Below are 24,592 nucleotides of genomic sequence, written 5' to 3'. Positions count from 1 at the left end.
TTTCCAATAGGAGTAACAGAGGAACGGCACAACAGTTCTAAGAGAAGATTTTCCGAAATGTTTGTTTTTATGGTGGATACAAGAATTTACTAAGACATGTCTGGTTCTCTTATTATAACGTCATCTTCAGTAACCTTTCTCGCCATATTGAAAAATATACATTTTTTTTTTATTCTAGCATTCACAAAAGAGAAGAGGATTTCGAGCAATTGGAAGGTAATGTTTTCTGCACAGGACTTGCAAGGGCAGGGAGTGAAGAAGAAGGGGCTTATATTATGCAGACATACAGAAGAGGTAGATCATACAATGGTTCAGCCATATTACTAGACCGCTCTGCTTATAACAGGGGCAGGGGTTCCAACAACCAACTTTTTTCTGAATTAACTTTTTAAATGAGCACTAACTTTTCAAGCCACTTATGCTGATCCAATAGTATACTTGATATAGATCAACTTTGTAATTTACAAAGTGCTAGAATTTGGTTTTTATCCAAACAAATTCTGTGTGAAGTTACTGCCGCTCGGTGTCTCCCTTTCTGTAATCTGCTGTCCATCCCCTGTTGTCAAGCAAAATCCATCCCTAGTTACAGATCAGAGGAGATGTACTGCGGAAAGTGGGGGTGTGTCCTTTCCCCATTTGACCATAGAAGTCTATGGATGGGACAGCAGAGAGAGAGAGAGAGAGAGAGAGAGAGTCAGACACAATGCCAATAGAAGTCTATGGAGTGGGGAGGGGGCAGCAGGAGGAAACAGAGAGTGTGCAGCAGCTGCTCTTAAGACTTCTATGTCACACCAGTGCGGGATTCACAGCTACACTGCTCGTTACTGCTGTATAATCTCCATGCTGTAACGCAAGCACTATTTATGTATATTTAGTACAGATCTGTGTATTTGTGTAAACCATTTTTCTCAGTTTTTCCTACTAAATGACCCTTTAAAACCCCAAAAAGCGAGGCAAGAAAAATGGAGTCCTGTTCCCTTGACTGCAGAGAAGTCCTAAGTGGACTCTTCTTGCGCCTGAGGAGTTGTGGACGGGGATCACTGCATGGTTCTCTCGGGGGAACATTCAACAGACACAATTGCCCCATTACATCAGCATAAAAGAAAGGGAAAATGTTTTGGTGATCAGTTCAAATTTTTTTTTTCGATACCGATTTGCCAAGTCTTAATCATGTTGTTTACCACAGAAAAATCAGGAGGGAACTTGGATCTGTCAGAGGTCCTTAGACTTTCTAAAGTTGCTGAATTGCAGTGGTGGTTAACGCTCAATGAAGCTGAAAATGAAGTGGAGAGGAGTGAGTTTTACTATGACCAGGTGAGTGATAACAGCAGGGGTAAAACTTGTGTTAAACACATAGTCAAAAATCACCCGGACCAACCGTTTTTGGAGGGATTGGCCGATACTCTCACGTGTATGCCGGTAGCCCAACTGTCTCACATCTGCCGTTGTGGGAGATCAATATGTAACGTAAGTCATGAGTGATGTAGCAGATTAAGAAAGTCGATCTCCCCTCCAGCATCAGACCAAGCCTCTTTGCCATTCTAGTTTTATCCATGCAGTGGGTGGAAGCTTAGAGAGGAAGCCGAGAAATATTTAAAGCAAAATCTACATATTAATTTCATTTGAAAAAGTTTCCGAAATAAATTGAAGCCTCGTCTATATCTGCATTACCTCGTCTTATTTTGCAGGCCCCGAGTGCGTCTTTATGCTCCGCTATCCTTAATCTGCACTCGCAGAGTGACGAATGTGGTTTCCAGCTGATCGAGCGCTGCTGCCTCTTGTCTAAGGGATTGACGAACCCCGAGATGGACAGTCGACTTCTGCTGGACATCATGAAAAAATTACTGTTCAGTGCCAAAATGATTTTTGTCAAAGCCGCAAGAAGTCACGACCTTGCCCTATGTGACAGGTAAGAAGTTCATCCCGGGGCTGGAACGTCTAGTAGCATCAGAGTGGTCCGGATCTGTTATATTCTGTGAAATATTTCTTCCTTGTATCAGTTACAGCAGTAAAGTTGACTTGCTGAAGATCTTAGTTGCGGCCTCCTACCAGGATATCCCCTCTCTGGATGAGATCGTCAGACCAGCCGCTGTAGTGCGGCTAAGAAATCGACTCTTGGAAGCGGAATACTACAATTTAGCCATAGAGGTACAGTGGGAGCGATCATCCGTTTGCTACCAGATGATAAGCGCCTCCAAACACTGTCCCCTCCAGTGGCCGCACCTTTATTTTCTTAAATTTTCTTTGGCTTTCCCGTAATCAATATTGATCACCTATCCACAGGATAGGTAATAAATATTTTATCGGTGGGGGTCCATCCACTGGTACCCCCACCGGTCATGAGAGCAAGCTTAACTTGCCGTTTCTGGGCGCCCCATAGGAATGGAGCGGTAGTGCGCGTGCTTGGCCACCCCTCTATTCATTTCTATGGGACTGCCGAGGACTTTCTTCTGTAGCCCCATAGAAATGAATAGAGAGATGGCTGAGCATGAGCACTACCGCTCCATTCTTACGGGGCTCCCGGGAACGGCACGGTAAGCTCGTGATCAGTGGGGGTCCCAGTGGCCTGACTCCCACGGATCAGATATTTATCACCTATCCTAAATATTGATTACGGGAAAACCCATTTAACCTCCAACGTGGCAAAAAATCGAATGGCCCCCTTTAGCACTGTATCATATGGGACCATCCAAACACTGTGTATTTCAGCTTCCTATTGTTTCAATGGTAATTGGTAGCGCTGATTCCGTGCCAAGATAGGTCAGCTGGCTTTTGTTTTTCATCGCCACTGGTACGGCTTCAGCGGGATGGAAGATCAGCGCAGTGTGAACTACAGGAGAGGCGTTTTACATGCTGATTCCAATGCAGAAAGTGTCGCATCAGAGAGCAAAGAAAAGCTGTGCGAACCTGTTCTTAAGGCCCCGTTCACATCACATTTTTTTAGTGAAGTTTAGTATTTACGTCATAAGAGGTCCTGGCGTACGCGCTAATTGTGTCCATAGGGCTTAATTGTCAGACGGAGGCCAAAAGAGTGTCCTTTTGGCCTTCGTCTTGCCAGTATATGTTAGTATACCGCCAAAAGATGGTATGTAATAGACCAGCCTAGTTAAATAAACGTATACCACATGGCTGGTGGAGGCTTTTTATGACTTCCCTGGTAACAGATTCCATTACAGCCTATGAATGACTGATGCGTTAAACGGATGCCTAGCATTGGCATCTGTTACCCATTGGCTACAATGGCATCCGTTTAACGTATACGCCATATTTAGCTACTGAAGAGCCTGTATTGATTCAGTTAAACATATACGTCGAAAGCCTTGACCGGCGTATACGTTAAATGGAGCCAAAACGCGTGATGCGAAAATAGTCTCTTGATTTGTTTGTCTTCAGATCTTTTCCATAGTGGATACGTGTCATAGGTTATAAATGCCCCTCGTGTTCTACGTGTCTGGGTAATTATGGCCGTTTTATTCTCTTCATGGGGGGAGGGGTTGGCAGACTAATCAATTCCTTTTACGTTCCCATTAATTAGAACTCCGGCACGACTAGACTATTAATATTGCTATTGATTCCACCGCTCGACCGGTCCCTGTAAAGAACCTCTTCTTGTATTAATGGTCCCTTATCTGTTCTTGGAATTAATAGTCCATAAATAAAAGCTCTCGTACCTTTTTATACCTGTTAACCCCTTCCTGCCGTTGTCCTTTTTCCGTTTTTTTTAATTTTTGCTTTTTCTTCCTCGCCTTCCAACAGCCATAACTTTTTATTTTTTATTTTTATTTCTCCGTCAATATAGTCGTATGAGGGCGTGTTTTTTTTGCGGGATGAGTTGAAGTTTTTAACCGCTTTCTCCGTTTTATTGTACCGTATAATATACCGCTACACAATTCTTTATAGGGCGGAATAGAGAAAAAAACAGCCATTTCTCTGTTGTTTTTTGGGGTTTTGTTTGTACGGCGCTCACCTTCTGGTAAAAATGACATGTTGCACTTTATTACGGCGTTCCAAAAATTGTATGTGTATATCTTTTTTACGATTTACTCCTTTAAAAAAAAAACTTTGGACATTTTGTCGTGATCTGAGACTGTTATTTTTTGCAGATAGTTTTTATTGGTATCGTTTTGGGGTACATACAACTTTTTGATCACTAATTTAGTCAATTTTTTTTTTTGTGGTGAACAAAATCTGTTTTGAAGGGGCTGCAGTGCTCGTAGGAGCGCTCCTTCCCCCTTCGTTTCTCCTTGCTCGCTCTGAGTCGTCGATAGATGTAGCGGTGATTCACAGGTCTTGCAGCCTTTTCTTCCATTTACTTCAATTGGAGAAGACGGCTGCGATACTGTGAATCGCCGCTAAATGCGCGTCGACGGCGCCTTCAAAACAGCTGATCCGCGGGGGTCCCGGGAGTCTGACCCTCGACCTATCAGCTATTGATGTCCTGTCCTGAGGACAGGCCATCAATTTTTACTAGCTGGAAAACCCTATTTTTAAAATATTTTTATTCCCCCGAGGGAATCATTAGTTCGCTGGTACAATACACTGCGACACTTACGTATTGTGATTTTTTAACCGCTCCTATTAAGCCCTACCGCTGGTCCGTTACGTTACATGTCGGTAAGGGGTTAATACAATCACATTTCATTTCTGTGTTAAGGAGCCATATGGTTGTATTGGGTATATAACAATTGTAACACCCGCGTGCTTACTTTGCCGTATGTTTCATAGCTTTGCTGTATGTTTCTTGCTTTTCTATCAGGTCTCTACCAAGACCGGCCTGGACCCCTCCGGCGTGTGGCATGCTTGGGGTATAGCTTGCCTCAAGTCTGATAATTTACCTGGAGCGAGGGAGAAGTTCTGCCGATGTATGAAAGTTCCCTTAGATCTGAACCTAAAGAATATTGGATCTAAGCTCTTGGAAGATGTTGTTCAGCACCTGGAATCTGCAGCCAAGCCCATTCTCCTGGTGGTAAGGCTTCATCTTCTGCCAATAGATCCACCCAATGAAGGGCTTTTTCGTTATATATTGTTGTTTTGCTATTCTTTCTCCACTGCCCCCGTCTGTAATCCCCGCGCTCGTCACGTGACTTCTGACGTCACGTTATAAGCCTCCTCCACTGACGTGCCGTATACCCATCACATGGTTTACAAACAGATAGTCATAGCCGGGTATTCAACACGTCACTGGGGACGTATCATTTCTGGGATGACCTCTTAGGGCCTGTTCACATCAGCGTTGGTTTCCGTTCCGGGGTTTCGTCAAGGGGAACCCCGCAATGGAAAGTCAAACTGAAACCACAGCTTCCGTTTCCGTCACGGAATAACGACGGAATCAATAGCGGAGTCGACTGCGCCATGGATTCCGTCGGAAAAACGGAAGCCTGCCGGAATGGTGACGAACGGAAACCATTAGCAATGTTTCCGTCACCTTTGATCCCAATAGCGACGGAAACGGAAGCTGTGGTTTGTTTGACTTTCCGTTGCGGGGTTCACCCGACGGAAACCTCAGACGGAACCCCGGAACGGAAAGCGAACGGTGATGTGAACAAGCCCTTACTCAGCTGTGACCATGTCTTGTATCTTTTTTCATAGCGGGTAGCACACCTGTGCGTGACCCCGCTGTTTTCAGAGCAGGGACTGGGCACTAGGGAGAGGATTTAAAGAGTGGAAGGGACAGGATAAAACTAAAAAAATAATAGAAAATGGCAGGGGGCGACCTATATTACCATTTGATGGAATAGAACCGTTGTTCGGGTAGGATGGCGGCGGTGACCAGCGTGGAAGAGACACGTGAACTAGCAGGAGGAGCCTCATACACGCTCCTTACGGCATCTTAAAGGGGTACTCCCATCTGTGGGTGCCTCACTTCGAGGACCACTGGCAATCACGAGAATAATGAGACCAAGGTCCATTCGGCTTATTCCCTGCACAGCGGCGCTCCTGGTCAGCCGCTCCGGAGAAAACTGCAACGCTGCTCCATTCAAGTGAACACTGCGCATCTGGAAACATCACTGTGCGGGAAAAATCTGTGAAGGGGCTTTGGTACTTAATCCACACTGCTGCTGCATTCTCAAGATCTGTAGGGGTCCTGGCAGGCGGACTCCTTCCGATTAGTAAGGGCCCTTTTACACGGGGCCATTATTGCTCAAATGAGCGTTCGCAGATCGTTGACGATCACTGCCCTGTGTAAACAGGGCAACGAACAGCCGATGAACGAGCAAACGCTTGTTTATCGGCTGATCGGGTAATTTCTGTAGCCCAAAAAAGACGCGCTGCCAACACGATAGAAATGTATGGGGACGAGCGGTCGTAGTAACCATCGCTAGTCCCCATGCATTCCTCCTTGTGAAAGGAGCAAACGAGCGCCGATCAACGAGCGGTCTCATTGATCGGCTCTCATTTACACATCTTCGCGATATGCCATCGCTCCGAATAGTAGGGAAACCGCTTTAATGTGTTACTTTCTTCTCTTGCAGAAAGATGATGAATATTTTGCTACTTTGAAAGAACTGGAAGTTACCCTGAAAGCTCGGTGCCTGTGGTACGAGATGATGCCCGAGGGGAAGATCCAAAATAACACCTATTACCAGGAATGCCTGTATTACCTGCACACATATGGCACCCACCTGGGAATTATACAGTTCTATATGAGACACGACCTCATGCGAGACGCTTTGCTGCATTTATTGAACAAGGTACGGTATCCCGAAGGTCCATTATCCACGAAATATAATCCCAAAGTCTATTTTAACCCTGTATACTTCACAACCTGCGGATATTATGAACCGCTTTACACCAGTTTTCTGGCATTGAACAATCACAGACTATCGCTGCGCAATAATTTTTGGGCTTTTTGATGGTTTACGGGTTTTTTTTAAAAGTAGGAGGGGCTTAGCTGGAGAGGCGGGGCCACCCATGGTTTAACAGATTTACTGTAATTTACGCCAGGTCATTAGTGTAAGATCATGTAGAACAATAGGCGATAACGGGATATAGTAGGGCATTAGACCTAAAACAATACAACTGCTCATGGTGTAGTAGTCATCATCTAGACCATGTCCGCTCTATTAGTAGTTAAATAACTCACATTAAGGTTTAATTTCTGGAACGCTGAAGCTTCCCTCATAGAGATCCTCTGCCATGCAACATTTAAAGGGGACACGCCTTGTTCCTGTGGCAGATGAGGAAGTAGGCGTGTCTTCCCGAAACATCACGCGACTAAGGCTCTCCGTGCGAAAGAGAGGCCTCCGCATTCTCTGAATGTAACTTTAACGTTGGGCAACTATTAATAAAGCGGACGTCGTCCGGAAGATGACTACTACACCGTGGGTGGTTGTATTGCTTTTTGTTTAACGCCCTGATATAACCTGTTTTTGCCTTTTTTTACTACATGGATTTTGAATGAAGCCGGTGCACTTCAACATCAGGCTAGAGAATATGTCTACGAGTTGAAAGGGAGTCTGGTACACAAATTATTTGCAAAATAGCGTGAGCTGATCGTGACTTCACCGTCATAAACACAAAAAGCAGCGCTGTCCTTAAAAGGGTTTGCTGTAACCAAAGCTTTAACAGGGTTGTCTGGGTTAGAAAAAAAGGGCTCTACGTTCTATTCCCCAGAAACAACGCCACTTATGGTCTCAGTCTGGTTTTAAAGCTCATGTCCCGTTCACTTGAATGAGGATGGACCGCAATACCAAATGTAGCCAATGGAAAAGAGTGGCGCTCTTATTTTCTAGTCTCAGACAACCCCTTAATCATTGCGTACTTAAGTTATGCAACATTGTAATATACTATATATAATATATTAGAACCCTACCACCATTTTCTATTAGTTTACAATCCCTCTGGGGTTCCTACAGTTACTCTGGAACTCTTACTATTTCACTAGCCACTCATAAATGGCAATCAAGTTCATATTGCAAGCAACTGAGTGTGGGTGATTTGGGCAGCACGCCCGCACTATTAAAAACATCTAGATTAGGGGTAAACTATTTTTAGTGAAGGTCCATTTACCTGGTTCTGCCATCAGATGAAGGTCCAAGCTGAACACCAACAGCAATTCTATATTCATACAGGTCGGATTTGCCAAAGGCAATTCCGACCAATGAATCTGCGGCAGAAATCTGAGGCTTATCTTCCCCAATGCCCCTTCTAGAGAGTGCCGCACATTTCCCCCTGTAGAGGGTGCCGCACATTTCCCCCTGTAGAGGGTGCCGCACATTTCCCCCTGTAGAGGGTGCCGCACATTTCCCCCTGTAGAGGGTGCCGCACATTTCCCCCTGTAGAGGGTGCCGCACATTTCCCCCTGTAGAGGTTGCCGCACATTTCCCCCTGTAGAGGGTGCCGCACATTTCCCCCTGTAGAGGGTGCCGCACATTTCCCCCTGTAGAGGGTGCCGCACATTTCCCCCTGTAGAGGGTGCCGCACATTTCCCCCTGTAGAGGGTGCCGCACATTTCCCCCTGTAGAGGGTGCCGCACATTTCCCCCTGTAGAGGGTGCCGCACATTTCCCCCTGTAGAGGGTGCCGCACATTTCCCCCTGTAGATGGTGCCTCCATAAACAAATTAAAAAAACTTGTACTCCCCTAGCTTCGTTCCCACGACGAACAAAATTTCACAGCAGGCTTCCTCAGCCATGTTAGGCCTGCAGCCTATGAGACGCCGAGACGGGTCTCTTACGTAGGCCAACGTGATGCAGTGACGTCATCGTGCCGGCCTGCGCAGGGATCCTGTCCCAACGTCTTATAGGCTGCCGGTCTAACGTGACCTGTAGCCTAGTGAATGAGGGAGCTGATAGCTCCCTGCTCCACCATAGTATTCAATTATATCTGCGTTCTGAGGATACACTTAAATGTAGCAGTCGCCCAGGGATCTGCCCGGGTTCGGAGGACCCCTGCCCTAGATGTTTAATCTTATATTTTGGTAGAAAGTAATCCGGTCTTCCGTCAGCTTCTTAACTTCTCTTCATGAACATGTTCTGTTAGATTTGGTATTTCTATGGGTAACTAACAACCCCCTATCACCATGTCATTTACGTCTGTTTTGTGTATTTGTATTAGTTTTGCTTGTTTCGGATGACTGCCTTTTGTTCTTCATGTAGGAATGTCCTGGAGATATATTCATAGAAGGTATTTTTGTGCCCAGCTATGAAAGTGGCAAGTTGCAAATGCTTGAAACAATGTTAGAATCGATTGACTCCACCCTGGAGAGCTGGAGCATCTACCTCATCGATGCCTGCAAACATCTCCAGCAGAAGAACTACTTCAACATATTGTATGAGCTTCAGCAGTTTATGAAAGTGAGTTTATATCCATTTTTAATATAGTCGTCCTGTATTCCAATGAAAACCTCAAATTTGGCAATTGCTAGTCCCTCAGTATTTTGGGGGTTTTCTCAAGAAAAGCAACTAGCCAGAAACTTGCCCCATATATAGAACCGATAAAAACAAGGGGACATATATGAAAACACAGAAAAAGGCCATACTTGCAAATGGACACAGCCAGGTCAGAAAATGCTGATGAAGGAGTGAGCAGGTGCTTTAAATAATAATAGCCACTCCCACTGGTCTTGAGGGGAGTGGTGTGTGATGCATGGGATGTGTAGTAAGAAATAATAAATGAATAGTGTGTGTGTGCAAGTGTAATACTATGAGTGAAATATAGGGGGCAGTAATGAGTAAAGTGCCTCAATAGAAATGAAATGGATAATGGGGTGCAAGTGTGTGAAACATGGAGGGATAGTGTGTACGTCATGAGGCACAACGTGTATAGCCAGGTAGAAGCCTATTTGTGACGCCTTGATACACACTATCCCTCCATGTTTCACACACTTGCACCCCATTATCCATTTCATTTCTATTGAGGCACTTTACTCATTACTGCCCCCTATATTTCACTCATAGTATTACACTTGCACACACACACTATTCATTTATTATTTCTTACTACACATCCCATGCACCACACACCACTCCCCTCAAGACCAGTGGGAGTGGCTATTATTATTTAAAGCACCTGCTCACTCCTTCATCAGCATTTTCTGACCTGGCTGTGTCCATTTGTAAGTATGGCCTTTTTCGGTGGTTTTGTATATGTCCCCTTGTTTTTATCGGTTCTGTTTGTACATCAGGAACGTTCTGTTCCATTTGAGGAGTTAGGGACTCGCAAGTCTGGGGATCCTTGTCGTGGATTGCGAGCTTGCGTCCTTTTGGCCAAAATGATTACTAATACCCCAGGTATTTTTCATTACTACATATATTCGCTTCTCTTGGACACAGCCGGGTCTTTGATGCTGGGAGAGCATGGTGTGTTGTTGTTTGGCATAGCAAGCAGGGTAGCCCGCTCTATGAACTATCAAGGCGTCACAAATAGGCTTCTACCTGGCTATACACGTTGTGCCTCATGACGTACACACTATCCCTCCATGTTTCACACACTTGCACCCCATTATCCATTTCATTTCTATTGAGGCACTTTACTCATTACTGCCCCCTATATTTCACTCATAGTATTACACTTGCACACACACACTATTCATTTATTATTTCTTACTACACATCCCTTACACCACACACACCACTCCCCTCAAGACCAGTGGGAGTGGCTATTATTATTTAAAGCACCTGCTCACTCTCCTTCATCAGCATTTTCTGACCTGGCTGTGTCCATTTGCAAGTATGGCCTTTTTCTGTGTTTTCATATTGCCCCATATATGTTTACTTAAGGACCTTTTACACTGGCCAATATGTGCCGTGAAAACTAGCTCCGATCAACGAGATCGTTCATCGATCGCTGGGAGCAATGATTGGTCATGGACTGTGATCGCTCGTCCCCATACACTTCCATCAGGTCGCTCCCCGTTTACACAGGATGATGTGCTGCTGACAACGATAATATTTAGTGTTGCATAAACGTTACGATCCACCGATGAATGAGCGATTTCTCGTTCATCAGCTGATCGTTGCAGTGATCGGGAACGAGCGATCATATGAATGATCGTTTAGTCGCATCTGTGAACGAAACCTGATATGTTTATAAGCACTTCTGGAGGGCCCGCTTGAGAAATGGGATCTTGAAACAGATTGACTACTAGATTGATGAGATGTTTCCAGTTCTGTGTCCCTTCAGCCTTCGTTTACATCATGTTTTTGCAAAAATTTGGCTAAGCCCCTTACTATAGGTACTAGACATCGACTAAAACAAGCCAGTGGAGGTAACTCAAAATAAGTATACACCCCTCTAGTGCATCTAACCAATCCTAATCAGATTATGTTCTTAGTCTAATTACTGGAAGGTTTACTTCTCTCCGATGAGGATCATTGAGCTTAGACTACATTACAGTGACGTATTGTCGTCATGATGAAACGTTACTGCTCTGACTCTTATCGCTCCGAGGAGCAGATGTTGTAGTAAAAGTGGTTGTGCTATTAGGACAACCCCGTCTATATGTCCTATTAGAACATATGGATGTCATAGAGGGAAGAGGGGTCCCCCTCTCTACTAGCCGGGGGTCAGCGTTGTCATATATTACATGCTTTCCAATTTAGTTGACTAGGCGCCATGTAATATCACTGCAGAAAAATATACAGATGTAGCCATCTTTATATTGACTAATGCGTTAACTCAAGATAAACTTGGCTACATCTGTACACCTGGCTGTGGCTTAGGCTCTGTTCACACTTGGAGTTTGGGTCTGTCGAGCATTCCGGTATTTTTAACAGCAACAATAGCACAGTCTGTGGGTTCAAGGACCTGCCTTGTATATAGGCAGCTTATTCGGAGACGAGCCCTGGTCCTCCCAGTCTGTTCTCTGAAGAGTCGTCGCCTTTGTATAAGCGCTAGAAGTGGTTTATTCTTTCTACTGATCTTTGACTTTATCACAGGACCACGTTCGTGCAGCCATGACCTGCATTCGGTTTTTCTCACACAAAGCTAAGAGTTACCGTGACTTGGGTAACAATCAGACGTGGCTGGTAAAATCCAAAGAGCATCTGAAAATCTCTTTACAAGAAGTGTCCCGAAGCAACAGAAGAAAATCGTTCGATACGTTTAGGAAAAAAATGTCTGCAACTGATGTGTCCAGGTAATCCCTGCCCAATGTTAGCACCACAGAAGCCATCATTACCCCTCCACACATGGCATTAAACACTTTTTGAAAGTAATGGATGGTCCCCTGTTCAGGACCCTCCTCTATTATCAAGAACACATAGCTGCTACTATGAGCATCTCACACTCCCGAGGACTTGGCATGTCCATTTATTACACAAATGTCTATTGATTTCAATGGGAAGTAATGCTTCATTTCTCCTGTGGGGGAGCTGCATGGAAATTAAACACTTGTAGCCAGACTCCTGATTCTCTGACTCCTCTTCCTGATCCTCTTCCTCCTCCTGATTCTTCTCCTTCTCCGACGACTCCTCCTGATTCTCCGACGACTCCTCCTGATTCTCCGACTCCTCCTCCGACTCCTACTCCTCATTCTCCGACTCCTCCTCCTCATTCTCCCACTCCTCCTCCTCATTCTCCACTCCTCCTCATTCTCCACTCCTCCTCATTCTCCACGCCTCCTCATTCTCCACGCCTCCTCCTGATCTTCCTCCTCCTGATCTTCCTCCTCCTGATCTTCCTCCTCCTGATCTTCCTGATCCTCCTCCAGATTATCTCTCCTCCTGATTCTCTTCCTCCTCCTCCTCCTCCTTATCCTCATCCTCCTCCTTATCCTCATCCTCCTCCTTATCCTCATCCTCCTCCTGATCCTCCTCTTGATGATCCTCCTCTTGATGATCCTCCTCTTCCTCCTGATCCTCCTCTTGATGATCCTCCTCTTCCTCCTGATCAATAGGGGTCACCACAACAGGACACCATGAGATCAGCTTATAAAAGGTAGTTTCTAAAACAGAGAAAACCCCCTTGAAGGAAAAGATGAACAATTTTATAGATAGATAGATAGAGATTTTATATATGTATATGTGACCATAAAGATTACATGGACATGACTGGTGGGGTTGAAAACGCATAGTGACTGCAGTAAAGACAACGTTATCCTTGTATTCCAGGCACATCAACACTGTTGAACTTCAGATGGAAATAACCAAGTTCCTGCAGAGATGTGAGAGTTTGCAGACTGGTCAAGTGTATGATAATCCGCCACCAACACTGTTTGGGCACAGCGCCATGATGATCGACGTGGCCTGCAGAGTGAGTCCCCTGTTGGTTTTAGCTAATGATAAGGCCTAGTTCACTCAGTGCAGTTCTACCATAATTTGTTTGGTGGGTTCTCGCATTGTAGAGCTGCCTCAGCGCCTGCGCAACGTTGTGGTGAATTTTGGCCCCTGTATTTTCAGGTGTGAATGGTGCTAGATTGAAAGCGAGGTTCACATTTAGACGTAGCATTGTCATATCAAGAGAGGTGATCTGAAATCCCTGCGATTGTTAGAATACAGACAAGCGCCGCTCCAGCATTATCTTAGGATTTTTTATTTTGTTGATACGCCGTTCAGCCATAACATTAATACCGTTATTAATGATATGATATGGTTACAATGGCCTCTGACAAGGGGTGGGATATATTAGGCAGCAAGTGAACCGTCAGTTCTTGAAGTTATTGGAAGCAGGAAAAATGGGCAAGTGTAAGGATCTGAGCGGCCGTGACCAGGGCCAAATTGTGATGAAAGTCGACTGGGTCAGAGCATCTCCAAAAAGGAGTGGAGTGTTCCCAGTATGTAGTGGTTAGTACCGACCTAACGTGGTCCAAGGAAAGACAACTGGTGACCTGAAGACAGGGTCATGGGCACCCATATCTTATTGATAGGGGGTCGTGGGCACCCATATCTTATTGATAGGGGGTCGTGGGCACCCATATCTTATTGATAGGGGGTTGTGGGCACCCATATCTTATTGATAGGTTAGCCTTACCTCTCCCTACCTGTCTGATCCGGTCCCGCAGAAGAGCTACTGTAGCACAAATTGCAGAAAAATTGAATGCAGTTTATGATGGAAAGGGGTCAGAACACACAAAGCATCGCAACTTGCTGGTTTGGGGCTGCGTTACCGCAGCACGGTCTGAGTGCCCATGTTGACCCTCTGTTCACCGCCAAAAACACCTACAATTGGCAAGTAGGCATCAGAACTGGATCAAGAAGCAATGGAAGGAGGAGGCCTTGTCTGATGAATCACGTTTGAAGGTGCGCAATGGTAAGAAGACAAGCCGGTGGAGGCAATGTGATATAATGGACAATGGTCTACTGGCAAAACTTGGGTCCAGGCGTTCATGTGGATGTTACTTTGACATGTACCACCGACCTAAACATGATCACACCTAGTGCTCCCCTTCATGGCAATGATATTCCCTACGGCAGTGCCCTCTTCCAGCAGGATAATTTCCCTGCCACATTGCAACGTTTTCCAGGGATAGTTTGAGGAACATGACAAAGAGTTCAAGGTGTCGACTCGGCCTCAAAAATCTCCAAATATCAATCTGCTCGATCATCTGTGGAATGTGCGGGGAAAAACAAGTCCGATCCATGGAGGCCGCACCTCGCAACTTCAAGAATCTTGGTGTCAGATACCACAGGGACCTTCAGAGGTCTTGTGGAGTCCATGCCCCGACAGGTCAGTGGTGATTTGATGGCATGAAGGACCTACACAATCTTAGGCAGGTGGTTTTAATGTTATGGCTGCTCAGTGTATGTTTCCATTGAATTGAATGGGACTGTAATGTGTTTGCATGGCTACAGGTCCCGCCATTCTAGCGGTCAGTCATTAGGGGGGGGGGTCCCAGCTTTTGCCCCTCCTTGCTCGGCTCTCCTCCACGTCTATCATACGGATATGTATTATTTTTTTCTTTTTTTTTGTCTTCCAAAATGACCACAGGTCATATTAGGTGGGAAGAATGTAGAAGAAGGGTTCGGAATCGCTTTTCGAGTAATTCAGGTAAGGTGTCAACCATGAGTAATATCTGCGCTCCCGGGATTCCGTGCGTTCCAAGAAGAATTCAAGAGTTTCACTAAATCACCCAACCTCTGTATTCCATCTGATAATTCCACTACCCACCGTCGCAATCAGACGGCAAACTGCGCACCATTACCTCCTATATATTGGCGTAAAGTACGAAATTGATAACCACTACCGCATTTCTCAACGCTTGTCAAGTGATGAGAAAAGTCGTCAATTTTACTACTAAAATATTGCAATCACTTGAGACTTTTTAGCGGCGCTGTATATTCCACGTACGGGAGTAAACGGCATAATAAATGCGGACCGGTGTCCCCGTGAGAGGTTCTCATGAGAACATGGTGGTCGTGTACCAGTAAATATCTCGTCAAACACTGCGGGAAAAAATCCACCGGAAAAACGTTCATAAATTGACCCTTTTACGCAACGTATCCGCCCTGTGTGAACATGTCCTTACAATGAAGCAGTTTCACTATTTACGCAAGTTATTATGGGGGAAGTGTTACAAAAAGTTTGCTCACCACATATCCACTGCGTTTCTGTTGCGTTTCCACTGCGTTTGATTGATGCAAGTTGGTGTATATAGATCCAAGTACTGCAGGTGCTCGTAGATATTCCCAAACTGGTCCTGTGTCGACAGCAGGTGATCAAGGCAATAGTGGTGTATAGTGAAGGTATATCCAGCACTCAAAATAAAGTTGTAAGGTTTATTTGGTCATATTTAAAACAAGGAAGTTAAAACAAATAATCCCGGGACTACGCTTACGCGTTTCAGACCAGTGGGCCCTTAATCGTGACGCAATAAGGATTATTTTATTGTATTTTTATGTATGATTTATGATCTACTATGCACGCGTTTTGTTGTATTTAAAATGTTTTTATTTGTTTTATTTTCTTCTTTTTTTTTTTTTTTTTAGGATTTCCAGCTTGACGCGTTCAAGGTGTACAGCAAAGTGTGCAAGCAGCTGGTACAGGAGGAGAATTACTCCGAAATCCTGCAGCTGGTCAAGTGTGTGAGCGAGTCTGGCGTCGCCGCCGAGAAGGACTGCGATCAGATTCTGCTACGATGTGTTGAAGAAATGGCGGACGTTTCCTCTGACGTAAGATGCTGTTTGTTACACGTCCTAATCAGATGGACCAGAGCAAGGAAAGGATTGGCAGCCATTCTGTTTTAAAGGTGTTCGTTCAATAGGGGAGCCTTTATTTCAAACCGCAGACCCGCTGGCGATCAGCTATGACTGGTGAACCACGCGTTTCCAAGTAGTGACCCAAGTAATATATAGTCACTCTGAGTCATCCAGAGCAGGAGCTGCACCATGTAGTGTCTCTCCGCACTGGCTAATATAGGGGAATCGTGAGCGTGGACACTCTATAATGTCCATATGCCCTAATAAGACATAGACAGGAGTTGTTCTGGTGGGACAGACAAATGGCAGAACCCAACCACTCTCCTGATCCTCTGCAGGTTACATAGTTACTTGAAAAAAAAAAAAAAAAGGCACCGGTCCATCAAGTTCAACCTTACTCAATAAATTGGCCATCATTCATTGCTACATTAGTTATGACCCTCGATGCCATTCGTCAGTAAATAATCATCTGGCCTTTTTATAAATGCTGACATAGTATCTGCCATTACTACCTCTTGGGGTAGGGCATTCCATAGTTTGAACACACTAACTGTAAAGAACCCTTTCCTATATTGATGTATGAAACGTCTTTCTTCCACACGCAATAATTGTCCCCTGGTCCTTTGTAAAGTCCTTGGAAAGAACAGATTATGTGCCAGTTCTTCGTATCGACCACAGATATATTTAGACATGTTAATAAGATCACCCCAAAGGCACGGAACGCCCAAGGAGTGTCATTCGTGGGTCGTCTGCAATCACAGACCGTGCACATACAAGATGTACATGGACTCTAAGTAGCCTTGCTAGGCACCCGGGCAATGCACGGACCGTTGTGTGCTTTGGCCCATGGAATAGAATGTGTCCAATACTATCCGCAATTACGGACCCATTCACTTCTATTGACCACGGCCACCTTCCCGTATATTTACGGGAAGGTGTCCGGGCCGTAGAAAGCCGTCACAAAAGATAGGACATCTCCTATATTTTGATTTTTACGGACCGTGCTCCCATACTTTGTATGGGAGCACGGGCCGAAAATGCGGATGGTTGTCGGAGGCCGTCAGCCGTGCCTTCAATCACGGTCAGTGATTACGGACATGGCTGTGTGCATGAAGCCTAAGCTGAACAAGCCCAATTTCTCTAGCCTTTCATTGTAAGCGGCACCTTCCATCCCATTTAACAATCTAGTCGCCGGCCTTTGATCCCTCTCCAGTTCTCCTACGTCCTTTTTACAATGTGGAGCCCAAAACTGAATGGCATATTGGGATACGTTTGTCACACAGGGTGTCCATGTCAGTAGAGTTTAATCTTCAAATCTTCTTTGAATTTTAAGGCCACATCAAACCTCACAATACATGTGTCCTCTATATTAGGAGCGTCCTGGGAGCCTTTGTTTCCTGACGGCGAGAGACTTGGGAATCACCACCCCTTATATTCTGCAGCTCCAGTAATGACCACGTAGCACCACACTGGTACTGACTATACACACTGACCTACACTGGTACTGACTATACACACAGACCTACACTGGTACTGACTATACACACACTGACCTACACTGGTACTGACTATACACACAGACCTACACTGGTACTGACTATACACACTGACCTACACTGGTACTGACTATACACACTGACCTACACTGGTACTGGCTATACACACTGACCTACACTGGTACTGACTATACACACTGACCTACACTGGTACTGACTATACACACTGACCTACACTGGTACTGACTATACACACACTGACCTACACTGGTACTGACTATACACACTGACCTACACTGGTACTGACTATACACACACTGACCTACACTGGTACTGACTATACACACAGACCTACACTGGTACTGACTATACACACTGACCTACACTGGTACTGACTATACACACTGACCTACACTGGTACTGGCTATACACACTGACCTACACTGGAACTGACTATACACACACTGACCTACACTGGTACTGACTATACACACTGACCTACACTGGTACTGACTATACACACACTGACCTACACTGGTACTGACTATACACACACACTGACCTACACTGGTACTGACTATACACACACTGACCTACACTGGTACTGACTATACACACTGACCTACACTGGTACTGACTATACACACAGACCTACACTGGTACTGACTATACACACTGACCTACACTGGTACTGACTATACACACTGACCTACACTGGTACTGACTATACACACAGACCTACACTGGTACTGACTATACACACTGACCTACACTGGTACTGACTATACACACTGACCTACACTGGTACTGACTATACACACAGACCTACACTGGTACTGACTATACACACTGACCTACACTGGTACTGGCTATACACACTGACCTACACTGGAACTGACTATACACACACTGACCTACACTGGTACTGACTATACACACTGACCTACACTGGTACTGACTATACACACACTGACCTACACTGGTACTGACTATACACACACTGACCTACACTGGTACTGACTATACACACACACTGACCTACACTGGTACTGACTATACACACACTGACCTACACTGGTACTGACTATACACACAGACCTACACTGGTACTGACTATACACACTGACCTACACTGGTACTGACTATACACACTGACCTACACTGGTACTGACTATACACACAGACCTACACTGGTACTGACTATACACACTGACCTACACTGTTACTGACTATACACACACACTGACCTACACTGGTACTGACTATACGCACTGACCTACACTGGTACTGACTATACACACTGACCTACACTGGTACTGGCTATACGCACTGACCTACACTGGTACTGACTATACACACTGACCTACACTGGTACTGACTATACACACTGACCTACACTGGTACTGACTATACACACTGACCTACACTGGTACTGACTATACACACTGACCTACACTGGTACTGACTATACACACTGACCTACACTGGTACTGACTATACACACTGACCTACACTGGTACTGACTATACACACTGACCTACACTGGTACTGACTATACACACTGACCTACACTGGTACTGACTATACACACACTGACCTACACTGGTACTGACTATACACACACTGACCTACACTGGTACTGACTATACACACACTGACCTACACTGGTACTGGCTATATGCACTGACCTACACTGGTACTGACTACACACACTGACCTACACTGGTACTGACTATACACACACTGACCTACACTGGTACTGACTATACACACACTGACCTACACTGGTACTGACTATACACACTGACCTACACTGGTACTGACTATACACACTGACCTACACTGGTACTGACTATACACACACTGACCTACACTGGAACTGACTATACACACTGATCTACACTGGTTTTGACCAATATTGTGGGACTAAAAACATAATGTGCCGATGTACAGGACACATCGACTTCAATGAAAAGTAAAAGCTGTAATCACGTGTACTTTTCTAATATCACCCAATCAGTGTAATGGGTCAGATACTTATGAAGACGTTTTGGTTGCCTTGGACCTTATTCGCATGTATCTGAAGAAAAATACAACAAGAAGGGCAATTCCAGATGGCTGACCTACAACCATGTTAAAATAATATGTGTAGTGATGCTCTTCTATATTATTCTGTATTACCGCTGTGTAATGTGTCACGTTTTCTGTTGAAGTAAATAAAAATAGTTTTACTTTTTCATTTTAGGAACTGGAAAAGCTCATCCAAGGCATGAGAAGCGATGAAACCAAGGTTAGTGCTCAGTAAAAGCTGGATAAAGTGACATATATTATAAAATATACCATAATTCCGGCCACGTCGCCCCACCACCACGCCGGCCACGGCACCACGGCGTCCCGCCACCACGCCGACGCCCCGCCACGGCGCCCCGCCACCACGCCGGCCACGGAGCCACGCCGGCCACGGCGCCCCGCCACCACGCTTATGCTTTATTGCTTTACGTTAGCATTACTTTTAGCGCTGTGCAGCCAGACATGATTATTTCTTTGCTGACACCTACTTCTTCCTGACAGATCAAAGCATTCCTGGTCTGCCATATGATGCGCTCTGCCTACCTGACCGCCGTGAAGCAGGAGCACGAGAGAGCCATCCAACTAGTACAGGAAGTATGGCAAGCCGCTCACAACCTGAAAGACAGCGTGGTCCAAGGCATCTGCTCCAAATGGCTTGTAGAGCACCCTCCAGTTTCGAAGCAGGCGCAGCGCCATACCTCCCGCAAGTAAACCTGGCGCCGAAGGGAGGAGCGGAGACCGTTCACTTCTGTCATATGTCACTGTTGACCAGATGCACACAATTGTTAGTTAAAGGGGTTATGCTGGGACCAAAACTGATTTCAGTTTAGTCCCTGCGGTATGTGAGGAAACTCGCTAATATAATTCCGGTCTCCCATCGCGCTGAGTTTTTCATAGATTTTTATAGCGCTGCCGGGGGACCGGAAGTCTAGTTGCACAGCCTTCTTTCATGATGATACGACTCTTCGTCATGTGACCGGCCCCGCTGTACTCTATGCACAAGCAGTAGTGCAGCGATTACATAGGGTACAGTGGGGTCGGTCAATGGAGAAGAGTCGTATCGTCATCAAAGAAGGCTGTGCAACTAGACCTTCAGTCCCCCGGCAGCGCTATAAAAATGGATGACAATCTCAGAATCGGCGAGACAGGGGACCGGAATATATATTCGCATGGTACTCGCATACTCCAGTGACTGCGAATAATCTTTGGTCTCCGCATAACCCCTTTATGTACCTGTGTGATCTATATTAGTGGTGTCCAGCCTGTGGCTCTCCAGCGATTGCAAGTCTAGAACTCCCATCATGCCCTGACCGCTGCAGGCTGGTCAGCACATGATGGAAGTTGTAGTTTTGCAACACCTGGAGAGCCACAGGTTGGACACCACTGGTCTAGAATTGTAAACCTTCACTATAGAACCAGTGTCTACCTCACTCCTTAACCCTAGATGCCCGACTTCTATACTGGTATTTTATAGCGTGTGTGGAATATGTGCATACAGCCATGCCGGGCGCCATATGATGAGCTCAGTACTTACTATGCATCATAAGTAGCTCAGCAAAGGTTTAAATGACCCGATACTTACTGGAATTTTACGTACAATCGGCATCATATTTTTTACAGCAAATATAAAAAGTTTTAAGGCGTTTTCGGAGATACAAAAGTTTTCTTATGGCCATAAAGAGAACCAATTCTAAACTATTGAATATAGTTACATTAGCCGTTCCCACGCCATCGTGTTCCAGACCACCCTCCAGTCCTCTGTGGACCATGATGTCCCTCTATACTGACATGTCACATGACTGCGGTGGGATTCGATCTAATAAGCATCTTCAAAATGTTTATTATGTTCCTATATTATAGTCCAAGTATGTTCTTTCTAAACTTTGGAAAACCCATTTGAGCGACCTGTAGGCATGGAAGCATTAATCTCTCTGGATTTTAATTTCCTCCATGGCTCGGCTGTCGTTGGGCGGGGCCTGTTTTGTGACACATAGTACAGGCTGCTGTAAATGGAAGTCTGCATTCTGCTGGCGGATTGACAAGGAAATAGGATCTTCGAATTCATTCATTATGTAAACTCGCCAGTTTCTTATTCATTTTTATAAGGGATTTGTTTGATTTGTTACAAGGCCAATTTTTTTTTATGTACGTTCTATTATTTATGGAAATCAAATGGTCTTTGATATAATATATATTTCATAATGATTTGTTAGTAGCAAAAAGAGACATGGGTGCCATTAAATACCCATTACCCAAGTACATCTCTAAATTGGTTCTCCTGAATGCAAGTGGCCGCTGCACCGACAGTCCCTTGGTCCTCTGTTCACATCACTGACGTGCCATCCCAACATGTGACTGCTGCAGCCAATAACTGCCCATTGCGGAGATGTCCGTATACGTGCCACGTGATCACTGAAGTAATGTGAAGAGAGACCAGCAGGGGGGACTGCGGGATCGGCAGCAGGGGTTCAAGAGAGTGTGGGTGTGAATTTACCCTTGAAAAACCCCTTTATCAAGGAAGAAAAAAAACCTGGCGTTCTTGCTATTTATTTCGTGCAGCAACGTCTAGAAGTATCAGTATTGGTGTAGTATAAGCTGTTATAGTCCGTTTTACAAGGGTGGCACAGCATCGTCTCTAGTTACCGCAGTCGTCTTATAACTGGACACACTGGATCACATCATGAAGGGTACAAGGTTTCCTAAATCTTACTAATAGTGTTACAGGAAAATGTATTCAACTTTTAGGTCGTGAGGTTCAGCCGTCCGACTTAGCTGACTCGAATTGTGCGATGAGTATAGTAAAAATACATTGGGCCATTAGTCCAGCTCTATTGCTAGTCAGAAAGTGCAGAACCCATAGGATTGGACCATTATTCAGAACTCCTGTATTTGTAGACCCAATAGTCTGGAAAATCCTGTAGTCATATGAGACTGAGAACTTTGCTCCATTGGTAATGCATCTGTGCCGTTAGTATAATACACATATATTCATTTTTATTGCAATTGTGTCTTTACGATGGTATGAAAATAGGAGAAGAGGGATGTTTAACCAATATTGAGCATTTCCATCTCAGATCATCAATAATTTTCCCCATCTTCTTTCTCACAATCCTGTTTCATTCTGTAAGGCAACTGGCTGCAGTAAGAGCTCTCCCCCACTGCTCTGATTGCAATAGGAGACCAGGAACACAAAGTCCAGCCTTCTCGTGTAAGCCACACCCATTTGGTTATCGGTCAGTCACAAATGGAAGAGATCAGGAGCAAATTAACCCTTGTGTTTACTGCAAGATTTCTACAAGACTTTATTGTAGGAGCTGCTGAAGATCCTGCAGACTAGACTGACAAACATTGTGAGCAACTTTTTCTTCTATTGCGTTTTATACGTTTCTAGGCTTAATGTTCCTTAAATAGTTGAGAAAAACCATGTGACCGCTAATCTGACTACCATTACAATCTCATATACAGCTGCGACATCTTAGGCGGATGTGATCTTTAAGACTTGTACTGTAGAAGAGACACTTGATATAGGTGAAGGGAAGATTTTACAGAGCAGCATCCCTATTGGTCAGTTTCTTCCCATCCTAGCTAAAGAATGTCTGTTGTTTACTGGTTTTCGCCATCTGTCTGTAGGCTGCACATATGCTAGGACACATCCATAACTCTTGTGTAGTATTTATGTGACTGCGTACATACGACCTCCGATGATCGCTGACAACTTCATTCTGGGAAATATTCCGATCTATGCAATATTTGTAAATACTGCGTCTTCTTTCTTGTTTCTAATGAGAGAAATATAAAGAAATCTGATTTGCACTGTGATCCTTGCACTTTATGGTTGTGTATTATTTTCTACAATTGTGTGTGTTTTTCTTTAAATGTCAAGGTCGCGATGAGCGAATCTTAATGAAGAGGCAAAAAATAATATAAATAAAATTAATCATCAAATAAATGTTTCACAGAATGATTTGTCTGATAGTCGTTAATTCTTCTATTTACTTCACACCAAAATGCCCTTTCTAATGCATTTACGGGTCACCATGTACTGTATACAGGCAGACCGGAGGATCCAGGACAGAGACGACGGGGGGTATTTAGTCTTTCTTTGGCAGTTTCCGGATGTAGAAAAGTTGCAAATGCTTCAAAAGTAGCAATGTGCGCGGAACGTTGTGACTTTTGAGATATTTTGCTCCGCTCACGTCACTTTACGAAGGCTGAGTTCATACGTTGCCGGAATTAGTTGCGGAAAAAATCTGCAGCAAATCCAGTAACCGCAAAGTGGATGAGAAAACAAATCTCATCCACACGCGGCGTAAATACTGAGCGGGAAAAAAAAACGCTACGAAATTGTCAATTGTATTTGCGTAAACGATGCTTATTTGTTGTGTTTTCCCCATTGAATTCAGTAGGGGCGGTTAAAACCCACAACAGATAGCAGATGTTGCGGCGGATTAGCGATTCCGACGCAAAAAAACGGAACACAGAAAAAATAAAATCTCATACTTACCCAGAAGTCTGTGTTCCTCCCTCCAGCGTGGCCTCCTGGTTTGATGTTTCATCCCATGTGACCACTGCAGCCAATCACAGGCTGTAGCAGCGGTCACATGGGATGAAACATCATCCCAGGAAGCCGGCCTGGATGACGTCAGAGGGCCGGCCTCCTGGGATGACGCTTCATCCCATGTGACCGCCGCTGCAGCCAATCACAGGCTAAAGCGGTCTCCTGGGATGAACCGTCATCCCAGGAGGCCGGCCGGTTACAGTTTTCCGCAGCGGATATTACTGGCGAAAAACTGCACCACAGTTTGGTGCGCTTTTTCGCCTGGAATTCCCTGCGGCGCACAGGGCGGATATGCTGTGTGCTATTACTTAGCATATCCGCCCCGTGTGAACACAGCCTAAAAAGTAAGGGACGGGGTCTTCCTTGGCACGTCAAATTTACTATAATTTATAC

The 24,592-nt window shown here is 44.9% G+C and overlaps 1 protein-coding gene across 2 annotated transcripts in view; it reads left to right on the top strand.

The window, feature by feature from the left end:
• ZFYVE26 (zinc finger FYVE-type containing 26) overlaps nt 1-20,585 on the top strand; it is a 73,315-nt gene extending 52,730 nt beyond the window's left edge. For both annotated transcript variants that reach the window (XM_075844518.1, XM_075844516.1), the window contains exons 29-41: nt 179-216; nt 1,187-1,314; nt 1,689-1,909; nt 2,001-2,148; nt 4,757-4,966; nt 6,474-6,692; nt 9,098-9,295; nt 11,879-12,078; nt 13,052-13,193; nt 14,868-14,927; nt 15,866-16,048; nt 19,817-19,861; nt 20,143-20,585. In XM_075844518.1, coding sequence (XP_075700633.1) covers nt 179-216; nt 1,187-1,314; nt 1,689-1,909; nt 2,001-2,148; nt 4,757-4,966; nt 6,474-6,692; nt 9,098-9,295; nt 11,879-12,078; nt 13,052-13,193; nt 14,868-14,927; nt 15,866-16,048; nt 19,817-19,861; nt 20,143-20,352 — 2,002 coding nt within the window. In that variant the 3' untranslated portion in view covers nt 20,353-20,585. The remainder of the gene's footprint in view (nt 1-178; nt 217-1,186; nt 1,315-1,688; nt 1,910-2,000; nt 2,149-4,756; nt 4,967-6,473; nt 6,693-9,097; nt 9,296-11,878; nt 12,079-13,051; nt 13,194-14,867; nt 14,928-15,865; nt 16,049-19,816; nt 19,862-20,142) is intronic.
• The last annotated feature ends 4,007 nt before the right edge of the window (nt 20,586-24,592 follow it).

The sequence above is a fragment of the Rhinoderma darwinii genome, chromosome 12, assembly GCF_050947455.1.
Source record: "Rhinoderma darwinii isolate aRhiDar2 chromosome 12, aRhiDar2.hap1, whole genome shotgun sequence".
Taxonomy (NCBI): Eukaryota; Metazoa; Chordata; class Amphibia; order Anura; family Rhinodermatidae; genus Rhinoderma; species Rhinoderma darwinii.
The sequence above is the reverse complement of the archived record's forward strand: the minus strand, read 5'-3'. Positions and strand labels throughout refer to the sequence as shown.